This window comes from Salmo salar, chromosome 22 (genome assembly GCF_965601325.2).
Source record: "Salmo salar chromosome 22, fSalSal1, whole genome shotgun sequence".
Classification (NCBI taxonomy): domain Eukaryota; kingdom Metazoa; phylum Chordata; class Actinopteri; order Salmoniformes; family Salmonidae; genus Salmo; species Salmo salar.
In genome coordinates, this window is record NC_138312.1 from 25267023 (window position 1) to 25285588 (window position 18566).

At 43.5% G+C, this 18566-nt stretch overlaps 1 protein-coding gene across 2 annotated transcripts in view; it reads right to left on the reverse strand.

Annotated features, from left to right (window-relative positions):
* The window catches only part of igsf21a (immunoglobin superfamily, member 21a), a 266508-nt gene that overhangs the window by 154100 nt on the left and 93842 nt on the right, over window positions 1-18566 (reverse strand). For both annotated transcript variants that reach the window (XM_014166637.3, XM_014166636.3), the window contains exon 2: window positions 3229-3341. In XM_014166637.3, the coding sequence (XP_014022112.1) occupies window positions 3229-3341 (113 nt within the window). The remainder of the gene's footprint in view (window positions 1-3228; window positions 3342-18566) is intronic.

An 18566-nucleotide genomic window follows, 5' to 3' on the forward strand; every position in this document is an offset into this window, starting at 1 on the left:
AGAGCAAGAAGCTTAAAAGCCCAACAAGGTAAGGACTCCATATAAACTTAACTAAACCCTCAAAATCCTTCCTGATTCAATGACACTTTCAAAGTGCAAAACATTATGTATGATACTGAGGTTGATATGTAAAGTGTATTTTTGTGTCCTGTCTTGAAATGTCAGCATTTGTAAAGATGAACCTAGAGAAAAGGTTTTCTTCCAAGAAGAAAAGGCTATATAAAAGAAACAATCTAACAGTAAATCTCATAATAGAAGTGTCACTGCCTCAGCCATATACAGGGCATTCGGAAAGTATTCAGACCTCTTGACTTAATTTTGTTACAGCCTTATTCAAAAAAAAAATCCCCTCATCAATCTACACACAAGACCCCATAATGACAAAGTAAAAACAAGTGTTTAGACATTTTTGCAACAAAAAAATACTGATATCAAATTTACATAAGTATTCAGACCCTTTACTCAGTACTTTCTTGAAGCACCTTTGGCAGCAATTACAGCCAAGCTACAAGCTTGGAATACCTGTATTTGGGGAGTTTTTCCCATTTTTCTCTGCTGATCCTCTCAAGCTCTGTCAGGTTGGATGGGGAGTGTCGATGCACAGCTATTTTCAGGTCTCTCTAGAGATGTTTGAACGGCTTCTAGTCCGGCTCAAGGACATGACTTAAGGACATTCAGAGACTTGTCCCGAAGCAACTTTCCCTCGATCCTGACTAGTCTCCCAGTCCCTGCCGCTGAAAAACATCTCCACAGCATGATGCTGCAGCCATCATGCTTCACCGGTCCTTCTCCCACGATTGCACAGCTTGGCCGGGCAGCCAGCTCTAGGGAGGGTCTTGGTGGTTCCAAACATCTTAAATTTAAGAGTTATGGAGGCCACTGTGTTCTTGGGGACCTTCAATGCTGCAGACATTTTTTGGTACCCTTCCCCAGAGCTGTGCCTCGACACAATCCTGTCTCGCAGCTCTATGGACAATTCCTTCGACCTGATGGCTTGGTTTTTGCTCTGACATGCACTGTCAACTGTGAGACCTTATATAGACATGTGTGTGTCTTTCCAAATCATGTCCAATCATTTGAATACAATCAAGATGTAGAAAACATCTCAAGGATGATCAATGGAAATAGGATGCACCTGAGCTCAATTTAGAGTCTCATAGCAAAGGGTCTGAATACTTAAGTAAATAAGGTATTTCTGTATTTTATTGTTAATATATTTGCAACAGTTTTCACTTTGTGATTATTGGGTATTTTGTGTAGATTGACTATACATTTTTTTAAATCAATTTTAGGATAATGTTGTAACGTAACAAAATGTGGAAAAAGTCAAGGGGTCTGAATACTTTCCGAATGCACTGTAGTTTGACTCAACAATCAGCGATGTTGAGGCAGTACAGTTAAGTGAACAAAGGTGAATGGGATAGCGTCAAGTCTACTTATCGTAGACATTTTATTTAAACTTGGTCATTGATGCACTTCTATTTAAACAGATTTACATTTAGAACAATGACCCGTCTTTCAAAATGTTGGATGTTCATATTGGAAAATTATGTAAAGGTGAGGAATTAATAATGATATAACAAATAAGGCGTTAAATGGGCAATCTGCAGCAGCTACATCTGTTTTTGGACTTATAAATTAATGAGATGTACCCATTGATTGCAAAATTTGCTAAATATTATCTTGTTTTAGCTAAATGTAGCAAACATTGTATAGCCTAAAAACATGGTTAAAACTATTTTTTTTTAATATAATGGACGGTCAGTCCTTGCATCCATAGCTATGTCTATGAACTTGAGAGTGGTTACATTTATCCAGCACTATCCCTGAGCTTTTTAGCGAAACAGCGGTGTGTCCACATAACATTTCCCCCAGGATTTAGACTTGTTTAGGTAGGTTTATAAGAAGTTCAATAAGGCTTTCTTGTGTCTCGTTCAGCAGTGTGGTCTTCTTATGTTTACCAACGACCAAATGGACGAACACCCTCCCAACAATCTAACATGGGGAAGGTTCGATACTGCTGTGGGGTTGCTTTGCTGCCTCTTGTACTGGGAGCCTTGAATGTGTGCAAAACGTCATGAAATCAGCAGATTATCAAGATTTTTTGGAGTGGAATGTTTAACCCAGTGTCCAAAACTGGGTCTCTGTTGAAGGTGGTGGATCTTCCAGCAGGACAATGACACCAAACACACATCAAAGCCACAAGAAATGGTTCAAGAAAAACCACTGGTATGTTCTGGAGTGGCCAGCAAAGAGTCCAGATCTGAATCACATTCATATCCTATCGCGAGAGCTGAAATCAGCAGTTGGTGGAGGGCACCCCCTCACACGCTGAAGAATTAGAGCAGTTTGCTTCTGAAGACTGTGCAAAATTGCCAGTAGAAATGTGCAACAAACTCATTGATGGCTACAAGAAGCATTTGTTGGGAGTTATCTTGGCTGTGCAACCAAGTACTAGCTACAGGGTGCCAATAATTTTGTCCACGTGATTCTTTATTTTCAAAAATAAAAATTGTAAGCTAAAGTTTACAAAAATAAATGTGGCTTTGCTATGTTGAAAATCCAATAAAATGTATTTTCAGTTCAACTTGTTTACAAGAAATAGGGAATTATTGAAGAAAAGTGCAAGGGTGCAAATATGTATATTTGGCCAAACTGTATCAGCCAGGGTACTGTCTATGACTGCAGAATTCCACAGAAGAAATATAGCATATTTCATATTGCGTACTTGTATAATTCTAACCGGCGCATAATTGGGGAGTTCTGGGTAAATGAAATAATCAGGCCGTGAGCTGACAGCTGTTGCTTCATTGACATCCATCCAAGTGGTTCGGTGTGACCACTTTGGAACACCATTGTTTCAATAGATAAAACCCAGCCTCTGAACTGTAATCATCTGCTATTAATGTCACATTAGCTTCTATTTTATGCAAAATATCCAGGCATAACTGAGAGGAAAATCATATTCCTAACCAAAAGCCAGAGTGACACCCTTCACACCTGGCATGAATTACCTGGCCCTTATTATTTCTTAACATTGGAATTTATCACACTATACCACTAGAGGAAGAGAGGCTAATTGGCATTTGGTCAAGAGTTAAATACCTACATCATATAAAACATATGAAATAAAACTAAAATGGATTAAGTCACACTGATTAGTATTGTAAGGCTGGTGTACATGGCATGCATATACAGTATAGTGTATGAACTTGCAGCTTTACTCACCCTATACCACACAATCTCTCGAAGTCTTCCATCAGTCTTGAAGTTGCACTTCAGGGTGACAGTCTCTCCCACAACAACAGGAGGAAGGGGCTCAATGGTTACTGTCAAATATCCTATAGGGCAGAAGACAGAAATAATGAGTATGGTTTGTAACGTCACTTCATGAATATATACAGTGCCTTCAGAAAGTATTCACAACTCTTCACTTTTTACACATTTTGTTGTGTTAGAGCCTGAATTGAAATGGCCTGCACACAATACCCCATAATGTCAAAGTGGAATTATGTTTTTCTACATTTTTACAAATTAATACAAAATGAAAAGCTGAAATGTCTTGAGTCAATAAGTATTCAACCCCTTTGTTATGGCAATCCTAAATACGTTCAGGAGTAACAATGTACTCAACAAGTCACATAAGTTGCATGGACTCACTCTGTGTGCAAAAATATTGTTTAATATGATTTTTTAATGACTACCCCATCTATGTACCCCACACATACAATTATCTGTAAGGTCCCTCAGTTGAGCAGTGAATTTCAAAAACAGATTCAACCACAAAGACATGGGAGGTTTTCCAAAGCCTCGCAAAGAATGGCATCTATTGGTAGATGGGTAAAAATTCAAAAAGGAGACATTGAATATCCCTTTGAGCATGGTGAAGTTATTAATTACACTTTGGATGGTGTATCAATAGACCCAGTCACTGCAAAGATGCAGGTGTCCTTCCTAACTCTGTTGCCAGAGAGGAAAGAAACTGCGCAGGGATTTCACAATTAGGTTGATGGTACCTTTAAAACAGTTACAAACTGAGGATGGATCAACATCATTGTAGTTACTCCACAATACTAACAGAGGGAAAATAATTACAGAGGGAAAAGAAGGAAGCGTATACAGAATAAAAAATATTCCAAAATATGCATCCTGTTTGCAACTAGGCACTAAAGTAATTCTGCAAAAAATGTGGGAAAGCGATTAACTGCATGTCCTGAATACAATGTGTTACAGTATATTTTGGGAAAATCCAATACAACACATTACTGAGTACTACTCTCCATATTTTTAAGGATAGTGGTAGCTGTATCATGTTATGGGTATGATTGTAATCACTAAGGACTGGGGAGTTTTCAGGATAAAAAATAAACAGAATGGAGCAAAGCACAAGCATAATAATCCTAGAGGAAAACCTGGTTCAGTCTGCTTTCTACCAGACACTGGGAGATGAATTCAGCTTTCAGCAGGTCAATAACCTAAAGCACAAGGCCAAATCTACACTGGAGTTGCTTACCAAGAAGACAGTGAAAGTTCCTGAATGGCTGAGTTAGTTTTGACTTAAATCTACTTGAAAATGTATAGCAAGACCTGAAAATGGTTGTCTAGCAATGATAAAGCTCTTAGAGAGTTACCCAGAAAAACTCACAGGTTTAATCGCTGCCAAAGGTGCTTCTACAAAATAATGACTCAAGGGTGTGAATACTTATGTATTTGCGATATTTCTGAATTTAAGTTTCTATAAATTAGCAACATTTTCTAAAAACACGTTTTCACTTTGCCATTATGGGGTATTGTGTGTAGATTGGTGAGAAAAAAAGACTTCATCCATTTTGAATTCAGGCTGAAATAACAAATGTGGAATAAGGGGTAGGAATACCTTCTGAAGGCTCTGTAATAGGAAGCTTGCTATCAACAATTCAATGTTAGATCCAACTCTGGTCCCTGTTAGTGGAACATCAGCACATGCATTTTGATCCATTTTGATCCATTTTGATCCATTTTGATATGATTGTTTCAAACATGGAAATGTGTCTAGTTTGACGAAATGTTGTATTATTATACTTATAGAGTCTATTTCAGTGGGACTTTCTAAATATTGACTTGATCTGAAATAGATTATATAATGTATGACATGTTTTTTTTTCATTACTATGTATGGGGAATACATTTTCAGGGGATTGCACACTTTATTTAAATTAATTAGAAAAGGGACCAAAAGCAGTGTAAGGTACTGTATACACATGTATTATTTCTGTATTTTAAATAGATTTGGATTACACCACAGTAAACATCCAAATCCAATATCTCTTATTTCTGATTGAATGCCCAACATGATTTATTCAAAGTTTTCTCAAATTGTTGAGGTCCCAATAGATAAAAACAGTGACAAATACATGGATTCAAAACCAATTTGAACAAAATAAAATCAGTCTGTGCAAAGCTCCGCATGTTTTGTATGTTGTTTCAGCGACTCTCTCCCCTCCAATTTCGCTTATGTTATGATAACTAGAGAAGAAATAGCTAAAGTGAAACAAATGTCACTGAAACAACATAAACCTTGCTCAGCTATACTTTGAACATTCTTATATATAACAGCTTTATCTGTGTAAAATTAGAAAAAAACATAGATCAGGCTGTTTGACATTGGATTAACTTCCTCTCTCAAGCAGCACCAACTTGCACATACAGTGCCTTCAGAAAGCATTCATACCCATTTACTTATTCCACATGTTGTTTTGTTACAGCCAGAATAAAAAAATGTATTCAATATTTTTTTGTATCATCTATGTACACACAATACCCCATAATGACAAAGTAAAACATGTTTTAACAGCAAGTGACATGACTGTAAATGTCGGTGTTCCTCAAGGTTCAGTTTTAGGACCAATATTGTTTTCACTATATATTTTACCTCTTGGTGATGTCATTCGGAAATATAATGTTAACTTTCACTGCTATGCAGATGACACACAGCTGTACATTTTGATGAAACATGGTGAAGCCCCAAAATTGCCCTCGCTGGAAGCCTGTGTTTCAGACATAAGGAAGTGGATGGCTGCAAATGTTCTACTTTTAAACTCGGACAAAACAGAGATGCTTGTTCTAGGTCCCAAGAAACAAAGAGATCTTCTGTTGAATCTGACAATTAATCTTGATGGTTGTACAGTCGCCTCAAATAAAACTGTGTAGGACCTCGGTGTTACTCTGGACCCTGATCTATTTTTTGACGAACATATCAAGACAGCTTTTTTCCATCTACGTAACAATGCAAAAATCTGACACTTTCTGTCCAAAAATGATGCAGGAAAACATATCCATTCTTTTGTGACTTCTAGGTTAGACTAATGCAATGCTCTACTTTCCCGCTACCCAGATACAGCACTAAATAAACTTTAGTTAGTGCTAAACACGGCTGCTAGAATCTTGACTTGAACCAAAACATTTGATCATATCATACTCCTCAACTCCTCTCTACACTGGCTTCCTGTGAAGGCAAGGGCTGATTTCAAGGTTTTACTGCTTTCCTACAAAGCATTACATGGGCTTGCTGCTACCTATCTTTCCGATTTGGTCCTGCCGTACATACCTACACGTACGCTACGGTCACAAGACGCAGGCCTCCTAACTGTCCCTAGAATCTCTAAGCAAACAGCTGGAGGCAGGGCTTTCTCCTATAGAGCTCCGTTTTTATGGAATGGTCTGCCTACCCATGTGAGAGACGCAGACTCTGTCTCAACTTTTAAGTCTTTATTGAAGACTCATCTCTTCAGTAGGTCCTATGATTGAGTGTAGTCTGGCCCAGTAGGGTGAAGGTGAACGGAAAAGCACTGGAGCAACGAACCGCCCTTGCTGTCTCTGCCTGGCCGGTTCCCCTCTCACCACTGGGATTCTCTGCCTCCAACCCTATTACGGGGGCTGAGTCACTGGCTGACTGGTGCTCTTCCATGCCGTCCCTAGGAGGCGTGCGTCACTTGAGTGGGTTGAGTCACTGACGTGATCTTCCTGTCTGGGTTGGCACCCCCCCTTGGGTTGTGCCGTGGTAGAGATCTTTGTGGGCTATACTCGGCCTTGTCTCAGGATGGTAAGTTGGTGGTTGAAGATACCTCTAGTGGTGTGGGGGCTGTGCTTTGGCAAAGTGGGTGGGGTTATATTCTGCCTGTTTGGCCCTGTCCGGGGGTATCGTTGGACGGGGCCACAGTGTCTCCCGACCCCTCCTGTCTCAGTCTCCAGTATTTATGCTGCAGTAGTTTATGTGTCGGGGGGCTAGGGTCAGTCTGTTATATCTGGAGTACTTCTCCTGTCTTATCCTGTGTCCTGTGTGAATTTAAGTATTCTCTCTCTAATTCTTTCTTTCTTTCTCTCTCTTGGAGGACATGAGCCCTAGGACCATGCCTCAGGACTACCTGGCCTGATGACTCCTTGCTGTCTCCCATCCACCTGGCCGTGCTGCTGCTCCAGTTTCAACTGTTCAGCCTGTGGCTATGGAACCCTGACCTGTTCACCGGACGTCCTACCAGTCCCAGACCTGCTGTTTTCAACTCTCTAGAGACAGCAGAGATACTCTGAATGATCGGCTATGAAAAGCCAACTGACATTTACTCCTGAGGTGTTGACCTGTTGCACCCTCGACAACCACAGTGATCATTATTATTTGACCCTCCCTGCTGGTCATCTATGAACATTTGAACATCTTGGCCATGTTCTGATATAATCTCCACCCGGCACAGCCAGAAAAGGACTGGCCACCCCTCATAGCCTGGTTCCTCTCGAGGTTTCTTCCTAGGTTCTGGCATTTCTAGGGAGTTTTTCCAAGCCACCTTGCTTCTACACCTGCATTGCTTGCTATTTGGCATTTTAGGCTGGGTTTCTGTATAGCACTTTGAGATATCAGCTGATGTAAGAAGGGCTTCATAAATACATTTGATTTGATTTAATGAGTGATGCCAATGCACTTGTGTAGAAAACCCTAATCTCAGTTTTCAAACGTCTCTAGCAGTATGTTTGCTATGGAAAGCCAACTGCTTAATGTATGTTAGAAAACTATTTAAAAGGATCCAAACTTGTATGCAATTAAACGTGATAAGTCTGACATGCTGTAATATAATTCTACACACATTAATTGTGATAGTGTGTTGCTTGTCATAGTCAACAGGCCCTTAAAGTGACAGGCCCTTAAAGTGACAGGCCCTTAAAGTGACAGGCCCTTAAAGTGACGCCCTTAAAGCTCCACAGCTTGAGGAAAGACTAAGGTCTCAACTTTTTAAAGCACCTCCATACAATGATACAGAATCTTACTTTAATCATCAGACTTGAGAAATCCTCTCTGTGGCGTTGATTTGAATGGATAAGCCCTGCTGAAGACTACAGGTCATTAACACGAGCTGATGCTCTTCGAGCAAATCCCAACCACTTAGTACCGACGCTCCACATTGCTCTCTAAGACATAAGGAGCCCAGCCACGGCTCGTACAGTACTGGCATCCCTCCCTGTGAGTTCTCTTTAAATGGATGCAACTCTCACATGTTGAAGGGAAATAAAAAATGTAACCATGGAAATGTCAACTGAGTCAGTGGGATGCAATGTCACTCACCAGGGGAAAGAGTCTATCATGCCTCGTCTAAATGGCAAATGTCACAGTAGAGGCTGTGGAAACTTATCACTGTATGAATAATGCAGTTCCACATACAGTGCCTTCAGAAAGTATTCATACCCCTTGACTTATTCCACATTTTGTTGTGTTACAGCCAGAATCAAAAATGTATTAAATAGATTTTTTTTGCATCCATATACACACAATACCCCATAATGACAAAGTGAAACACGTTTTACAAAAATATCTAATTTACGTAAGTATTCACGCCCCTTGCAATGACACTCCAAATTGAGCTCAGGTCCATCCAATTTCCCTTGATCATTCTTGAGATGTCACTACAACTTGATGTCATTACAACCAATTCAATTGTTTGGACATTATTTAGAAAGAAATACACCTGTCTACAGAAGGTCCTACAGTTGACAGTGCATGTCAGAGCAGAACCTATACCATGAAGTCCAAGGAACTGTCCATAGATCTCCAAGATAGAATTGTAATGAGGCATACTGTATATCTGGGGAAGGGTATAAAACAATTCTTAGAGTTTTGAAAGTTTCCAAAAGTGCTGTGGTCTCCAGCATTGGGAATTAAAAACATATGGAACTACCTAGACTTTGCCTAGAGCTGGCCATCCGACCAAACAGAGCAACCGGGCAAGAAGGACCTTGATCAGGGAGGTGACCAAGAAACCAATGACCACTCTGACAGAACTACAGTTCCTTGGCAGAGATGGGAGAACCTGCCAGAAGGAGAATAGTCTCTACAGCACTTCACCAATCTGGGATTTATGGGAGAGGGGCCAGACAGAAGCCACTCCTGAGAAAAAGGCACATGACAGCACGCCAGGAGTTCGCAAAAAGGCACGTGAATGATTCTGAGAGCATAAGGCAAAAGATTCTGTGGTCTGATGAGACAAACATTTTACACTTTGGCCTGAATTCAGAACACTATATCTGGATAAAACCAGGCTCAGTTCATCACCCGTCTAACACCATCCCTACCGTGAAGCACTGTCGTGACAACATCATGCTATGGGGATGCTTTTCAGCAGCAGGGACGGGGCGGCTGGTAAGGATAGATGGAACAATGAATGGAGCCAAATACAGGAAAATCCTTGATGAGAACCTGCTTCAGAGTGCAAATTACCTTAAACTGGGGCAAATATTTACGTTTCAACAGGACAATGACCCCAAGCATACAGCCAAAGCAACACTGGAATAGCTTCAGAACAAGAATGTGAATGTCCTTGAGTGGCCCAGCAAAAGCCAAGACTTGAATCCCATTAAACATCTGTGAAAAGACTTGAAGATTGCTGTTCATCGATGCTCCCCGTTGAACTTAACACAGCTTAAGAAAATCTGCAAGGAAGAATGGGAGAAAATCCCCAAATCCATATGTACAAAGCTGATACAGATATATCCAAATCAAATCAAATCAATCTGTATTTGTCACATGTGCAGAATACAGCATGTGTAGACCTTACAGTGAAATGCTTACTTACAAACGCAACAATGCAGTTTTAAGAAGAAAAAAAAACATTTTAAGAAAGTATTTTGTAAAATAAACTGAAGTAAAAAATAAGTCAATAAAATAAAAAATAATACAAATAAAAAATAATTAACGAGCAACAATAAAATAACAGTAGTGAGGCTATACACAGGGAGTGGCAGTACAGAGTCAATGTGCAGGGGCACCGGTGAGTTGAGGTAATTGAGGTAATATGTACATGTAGGTAGAGGTAAAGTGACTATTCATGGATAATAAACAGAGAGTAGCAGCAGCATAAAAATGGGGTTGGGGGAAATGCAAATAGTCCGGGAAGCGATTTCATTAGCTGTTCAGGAGTCTTATGGCTTGGGGGTAGAAGCTGTTAAGAAGCCTTTTGTACCTAGACTTGGTGCTTCGGTACAGCTTGCCGTGAGGTAGTAGAGAGAACAGTCTATGACTAGGGTGGCTGGAGTCTGGCAATTTTTTGGGCCTTCCTCTGACACCGCCTGGTATAGAAGTCCTAGATGGCAGGAAGCTTGGCCCCAGTGATGTACCCTCTGTAGTGCCTTGCGGTCGGAGGCTGAGCAGTTGCCATACCAGGCAGTGAAGCAACCAGTCAGGATACTCTCCATGGTGCAGCTGTAGAACGTTTTGAGGGTCTAAGGACCCATGCCAAATCTTTTCAGTCTCCTTAGTGGGAATAGGCATGGTCATGCCCTCTTCACGACTGTCTTGGTGTGTTTGGATCATGATAGTTTGTTGGTGATGTGGACATCAAGGAACTTGAAACTCTCAACCTGCTCCACTACAGCCTCATCGATGAGAATGGGGGCATGCTCGGTCCTCCTTTTCCTGTAGTCCACAATCATCTCCTTTGTCTTGATCACGTTGAGGGAGAGGTTGTTATCCTGGAACCACACCACCAGGTCTCTGACCCCCTCCATACAGGCTGTCTCATTGTTGTCGGTGATCAGGCCTACCACTGTTGTGTCATCTGCAAACTTCATGATGATTTTGGAGTTGTGCCTGGCCATGCAGTCATGGGTGAACAGGGAGTACAGGAGGGGACTGAGCATGCACCCCTGAGGGGACCCCATGTTGAGGATCAGCGTGGCAGACGTGTTGTTACCTACCCTTACCACCTGGGGGAGGCCCGTCAGGAAGTCCAGGATCCAATTGCAGAGGGAAGTGTTTAGTCCCAGGGTCCTTAGCTTAGTGATGAGCTATGACTATGATGTTGAACGCTCAGCTGTAGTCAATGAATAGCATTCTCACATAGGTGCTCCTTTTGTCCAGGTGGGAAAGGGCAGTGTGGAGTGTAATAGAGATTGCATCATCTGTGGATCTGTTGGGGCGGTATGCAAATTGGAGTGGGTCTAGGGTTTCTGGGATAATGGTGTTGATGGGAGTCATGACTGGCCTTTCAAAGCACTTCATGGCTACAGATGTGAGTGCTACGGATCGGTAGTCATTTAGGCAGGTGTCACGGTAGTCGAAGAGATTAGACCAAGGCGCAGCGGGTTGCGTGCTCATCATTATTTAATTATAAGTGAACACAAATACAATAAACAAGAAACGACAGTACGACAGTTTTGCAGGCTACATTACATTTACATTTAAGTCATTTAGCAGACGCTCTTATCCAGAGCGACTTACAAATTGGTGCATTCACCTTATAATATCCAGTGGAACAACCACTTTACAATAGTGCATCTAAATCTTTAAGGGGGGGTTAGAAGGATTACTTTATCCTATCCCAGGTATTCCTTAAAGAGGTGGGGTTTCAGGTGACTCCGGAAGGTGGTGATTGACTCCGCTGTCCTGGCGTCGTGAGGGAGCTTGTTCCACCATTGGGGTGCCAGAGCAGCGAACAGTTTTGACTGGGCTGAGCGGGAACTGTGCTTCCTCAGAGGTAGGGAGGCGAGCAGGCCAGAGGTGGATGAACGCAGTGCCCTTGTTTGGGTGTAGGGCCTGATCAGAGCCTGAAGGTACGGAGGTGCCGTTCCCCTCACAGCTCCATAGGCAAGCACCATGGTCTTGTAGCGGATGCGAGCTTCGACTGGAAGCCAGTGGAGAGAGCGGAGGAGCGGGGTGACATGAGAGAACTTGGGAAGGTTGAACACCAGACGGGCTGCGGCGTTCTGGATGAGTTGTAGGGGTTTAATGGCACAGGCAGGGAGCCCAGCCAACAACGAGTTGCAGTAATCCAGACGGGAGATGACAAGTGCCTGGATTAGGACCTGCGCCGCTTCCTGTGTGAGGCAGGGTCGTACTCTGCGAATGTTGTAGAGCATGAACCTACAGGATCGGGTCACCGCCTTGATGTTAGTGGAGAACGACAGGGTGTTGTCCAGGGTCACGCCGAGGCTCTTAGCACTCTGGGAGGAGGACACAAGGGAGTTGTCAACCGTGATGGCGAGATCATGGAACGGGCAGTCCTTCCCCGGGAGGAAGAGCAGCTCCGTCTTGCCGAGGTTCAGCTTGAGGTGGTGATCCGTCATCCACACTGATATGTCTGCCAGACATGCAGAGATGCGATTCGCCACCTGGTTGTCAGAAGGGGGAAAGGAGAAGATTAATTGTGTGTCATCTGCATAGCAATGATATGAGAGACCATGTGAGGATATGACAGAGCCAAGTGACTTGGTGTATAGCGAGAATAGGAGAGGGCCTAGAACAGAGCCCTGGGGGACACCAGTGGTGAGAGCACGTGGTGCGGAGACAGATTCTCGCCACACCACCTGGTAGGAGCGACCTGTCAGGTAGGACGCAATCCAAGCGTGGGCCGCGCCAGAGATGCCCAGCTCGGAGAGGGTGGAGAGGAGGATCTGATGGTTCACAGTATCAAAGGCAGCAGATAGGTCTAGAAGGATGAGAGCAGAGGAGAGAGAGTTAGCTTTAGCAGTGCGGAGAGCCTCCGTGACACAGAGAAGAGCAGTCTCAGTTGAATGCCCAGTCTTGAAACCTGACTGATTAGGATCAAGAAGGTCATTCTGAGAGAGATAGCAAGAGAGCTGGCCAAGGACGGCACGTTCAAGAGTTTTGGAGAGAAAGGAAAGAAGGGATACTGGTCTGTAGTTGTTGACATCGGAGGGATCGAGTGTAGGTTTTTTCAGAAGGGGTGCAACTCTCGCTCTCTTGAAGACGGAAGGGACGTAGCCAGCGGTCAAGGATGAGTTGATGAGCGAGGTGAGGTAGGGGAGAAGGTCTCCGGAAATGGTCTGGAGAAGAGAGGAGGGGATAGGGTCAAGTGGGCAGGTTGTTGGGCGGCCGGCCGTCACAAGACGCGAGATTTCATCTGGAGAGAGAGGGGAGAAAGAGGTCAAAGCACAGGGTAGGGCAGTGTGAGCAGGACCAGCGGTGTCGTTTGACTTAGCAAACGAGGATCGGATGTCGTCAACCCTTCTTTTCAAAATGGTTGACGAAGTCATCCGCAGAGAGGGAGGAGGGGGGGGTGGGGGGGAGGAGGACTAACAGCAGTGCAAACACAACCTAGAATACAAAAACAAGAACATAAACCAAAAACCCCGGAACACATAAATACAACACCCCTCTAAGTACACACACACCCCGAACCATATAAAACAAATACCCCTCTACCTAAATACCTAGCCCAAACCACATGAAACAAACACCCCCTGCCTCGTCCTGACCAAACTGAAATAACAAATAACCCCTTATACTGGTCAGCTCCAGACTGTAGGCTGACTCTGGGAGCTCCAGACTGTAGGCAGACTCACTCGGTTCCGGACTGTAGGCAGACTCACTCGGTTCCGGACTGTAGGCCGACTCACTCGGTTCCGGACTGTAGGCCGACTCACTCGGTTCCGGACTGTAGGCCGACTCACTCGGTCCCGGACTGTAGGCCAACTCACTCGGTCCCGGACTGTAGGCCGTCTCACTCGGTCCCGGACTGCAGGCCGTCTCACTCGGTCCCGGACTGTAGGCCGTCTCACTCGGTCCTGGACTGCACACTATCGTCGAACACTCTGGACGGGGTACTGTCGCCGGATACTCTGGACGGGGTACTGTCGCCGGATACTCTGGACGGGGTACTGTCGCCGGATACTCTGGACGGGGCACTGTCGTCGGATACTCTGGACGGGGCACTGTCGTCGGATACTCTGGACGGGGCACTGTCGTCGAACACTCTGGACGGGGTACTGTCGCCGGATACTCTGGACGGGGCACTGTCGTCGAACACTCTGGACGGGGTACTGTCGCCGGATACTCTGGACGGGGCACTGTCGTCAGACACTCTGGACGGGGCACCGTCTTCAGAAGCTCGAGACTGGGCTGACGCACTTGAAGCCTGATGCGTGGGGCTAGTAGTGGAGGTACCAGCCTGGAGACACGCACCTCAGGGCTAGTGCGGGGAGCGGGAATAGGACATACTGGACTGGGCTGATGCACTGGAAGCCTAGTGCGTGGTGCTGGTACTGGAGGTATCAGACTCGAGACACGCACTTCAAGGCTAGTACGACGAGCAGGAAACACTGGACCGTGGAGGCGCACTGGCGGTCTCGAGTGCAGAACTAGCACCACTCGTACGGGCTGGGTGCCCACTTCCCCCTGGCAAATGCGGGGCGCTGGCACTGCGCACACCGGCCTGAAAATACCTGGCCTCGCCACAGTACGCACCACCCCTAAGCACGGGACCTATCCAGTCATATGTCGCCTAAAAAAGGCACGGGGGTTTGGCTTGGGGCTCAATCCTCGCCCAGCCAAACTACCAGTGTGCCCCCCCCAAAATATTATTGGGGCTGCCTCTCGGGCTCCCTTAACTCCTCCATAGCCCTGGAAATGCTCATCCTCATCTCCGCCCATGTCCATCCTTCTTCCTCCTGCTCCTTACCCCGCTGCTTGGTCCGTGGTTGGTGGGTAGTTCTGTCACGGTAGTCGAAGAGATTAGACCAAGGCGCAGCGGGTTGCGTGCTCATCATTATTTATTTATAAGTGAACACGAAAAACAATAAACAAGGAACGACAGTTTTGCAGGCTAAACTAACAGCAGTGCAAAGACAACCTAGAATACAAAAACAAGAACATAAACCAAAAACCCCGGAACACATAAATACAACACCCCTCTAAGTACACACACACCCCGAACCATATAAAACAAATACCCCTCTACCTAAATACCTAGCCCAAACCACATGAAACAAACACCCCCTGCCACGTCCTGACCAAACTAGAATAACAAATAACCCCTTATACTGGTCAGGATGTGACAGCAGGTGACCTTAGTGTTCTTGGGCACAGCGACTATGGTGGTCTGCTTGAAACATGTTGGTATGACAGACTCATATTCATGTCACCAAATAATTGATTAAAACTCTGTTTTGCAATGGTCTACTGTAGCCTTAACAGCACTCTGTAGGGTAGAATCATGCTGTAGCCGGATGACAGCAAGCTTCAGTCCTCCTCTTGGTACTTTTACTTCAATACAAAACCTAGGAGGCTCTTGGTTCTCACCCTCTTCCATAGACTTACACAGTAATTATGACAACTTCCGGAGGACGTCATCCAACCTGTCAGAGCTCATGCAGCATGAACTGACATGGTGTCCACCCAATCAAATGTTCTGAAAATAAATCTAGTACTGAAAGCATAAGCTACAGCTAGCTAGCACTGCAGTGCATAAAATGTAAGTAGTTGACTCAAAGAGAGAGACAATAGTTGACCAGTTTTCAACAAATGAATTTCTTAAAAAATGAAGGAGAAGCAAGAGAGAGAGAAAGAGAGATTTGGTCATTTATTTTCACTTTCAGTTTCACTTACTTAGCCAGCAAATGCAGCTGTCTAGTTTAGCCTACTCAAACACCCGGCTCACATAGAGGGATGCTATGTTAGCCTCAAATTTTGCTCTCAACCTGTGTGCATCTACGTTGTAAACTTTCATTCATAGGCTAGGTTGTAGAAACCTCATGATGGGTATAGGTACAATTTGAGTATTATGTAGCCTAAACCTGTCAATGTTACATTGAACTGGGTGAATGAAATATGAATGACAGTCATCCAATATGCTGTAATAGAAATAAGGCCATGCTCATTATTTTTTTTTTATGTACGCCCTCATCATAAATGGCACTGACCGCCACTGGTACTCAGTAAAGTCTTGTTTTTGCCCCAAATATATAACATGTTGTATTCAGGACATTAAGATAATTTCTTTGCCACATAATTTGAAGTTTTACTTTAGTGCCTTACTGCAAACAGAATGTATGTTTTGTATTGTTTATATTCTGTAGAGGCTTCCTTCTTTTCACTCTGTCATTAATGTTAGTATTCTGGCGTAACTACAATGTTGTTGATCCTTCCTCAGGTGTCTACTATCACAGTCATTAAGCTCTGTGACGGTTTTAAAATCACCATTGGCCTCTTGCTGAAATCCCTGAGCAGTTTCCTTCCTCTTCGGAAACAGAGTTAGGAATGACGTCTGTATCTTTGTTGTGACTGGGTGTATTGATACACCATCCAGTGTAATTAATAACTTCACCATGGTCAAAGGGATATTCAATGTCAGTTTTTTTTACCCATCTACCAATAGGTGTCCTTCTCTGTGAGGCATTGGTAAACCTCCCTTGTTTTTGTGGTTGAATCTGTGTTTGAAAATTCACTGCTCGACTGAGGGATCTTACAGATAATTGTATTTGTGGGGTACAGAGATGAGGTAGTCATAAAAAAAATAATGTTATAAACTATTACTGCACACAGAGTCAGTCCATTTAACTTATTATGTGACTTGTTAAGCAAATGTTTACTCCTGAACTTATTTAGGCTTGCCATAACAAAGGGGTTGAATACTTATTGACTCAAGACATTTCAGCTTTTCACTTTTAAATAAGTTATTGTATGTAGGGGTATTGTGTGTAGGCCAGTGACACAAGCTCAATGTAATCCATTTTAAATTCAGGCTGTAACACAATGAAACATGGAAAAAGTCAAGGTGTGTGAATACTTTCTGATGGCACTGTAGTTAGTGATCATGAGGATGGTTCAACAAAATTGTAGCGACTCCACAATAATGACCTCAATGAAAGAGTGAAAAGAAGAATACAACTTAGCTGAAAAAGAAACACAGCAAAGGTATAGACTTTTTGGCCTAAAGGCAAAGCTTTAGGTTTGGTGGAAATCCAACACAACACATCACTTAGTAACTGCCTCCTTATTTTCAAGCACGGTGGTGACTGTATCGTGCTAAGGGTATGCTTGACATCAGCAAAGACTGAGGAATTTTTCAGGATAAAAAGAAAGGAGATGAAGCCATAGCCATGAGAAGTAGGGGTGCTGAGGGTGCAGTAGCACCCCACTAATAAATAGAAATTTATCAGGGGGTGCTACGTCGACAAAAATCTCCTCAGCACCCCCTGGAGTTACACTTCTTTCAGCAAAAAACAGCAGTTGCTATGGGATATGGAATGAAAACACTGGACACTGGCGAATTGGAAAAAACATTGCCTGGTCTGATTAATCCCGGTGCCTGCTGTTTCACGCTGATGGGAGGACTAGAGTTTTTGAGAAAACCACGAGTACATGTATCCATCATGCCGCATATCAACATTGTAGGCTGGTGATGTGAGGGTGTGGGTGTGTTTACATGGCACATATTGGGCCCCTTGATAAAAGTGGAGCAACGTTTGAATGCCACAGGATATCTGAACATCATTGCCAATCAGGTGCATCCCTTCATGGCAGCAGTGTAACCATCTGCAAATTGATTTTTTCAGCAGAATAATGCCCCATGCCACAAGGCTAGGATGGTTCCATGAACATGGCAGTGAATTCAGCTTACTACAGTGGCCTGCCAAGTCACCAGATCTCAATCCAATTGAGCATCAGTGGGATGAGATGAAACAAGCTATTCGGAGTAGAGGTCCAGTACCAGCCAACTTGACACAACTCTGTGGGAAATATTGGAGTAAACATGTGCCAGCATCCCTGTGGAACACTTTCGACACCTTGTAGAGTCCAGGCTCCGATGAATTGAGGATGTACTGAGGGCAAAAGGGGTTGCAGCTCAATATTTGAAAGGTGTTCCTAATGGTTTGTGCACTCAGTGTATACCAGTTTTGGCACAGGTATAGCCAACTATTTTTATTATTTTTTTATTTCACCTTTATTTAACCAGGTAGGCTAGTCGAGAACAAGTTCTCATTTACAACTGCGACCTGGCCAAGAAAAAGCAAAGCAGTGTGACACAGACAGCAACACAGAGTTACACATGGAATAACATGGAATAAACAATAAACAAGCCAATAACACAATAAACAAGTCAATGACACAGTAGAAAAAAAAGTCTATATACAATGTGTGCAAAAGGCATGATAATAGGTAATAAATAGGCCATAGTAGCGAAGAATTACAATTTAGCAGATGAACACTGGAGTGATAAATGAGCAGATGATGATGTGCAAGTAGAGTTACTGTGCAAAAGAGCAGAAAAGTAAATAAAAACAGTTTGGGGATGAGGTAGGTAGATTGG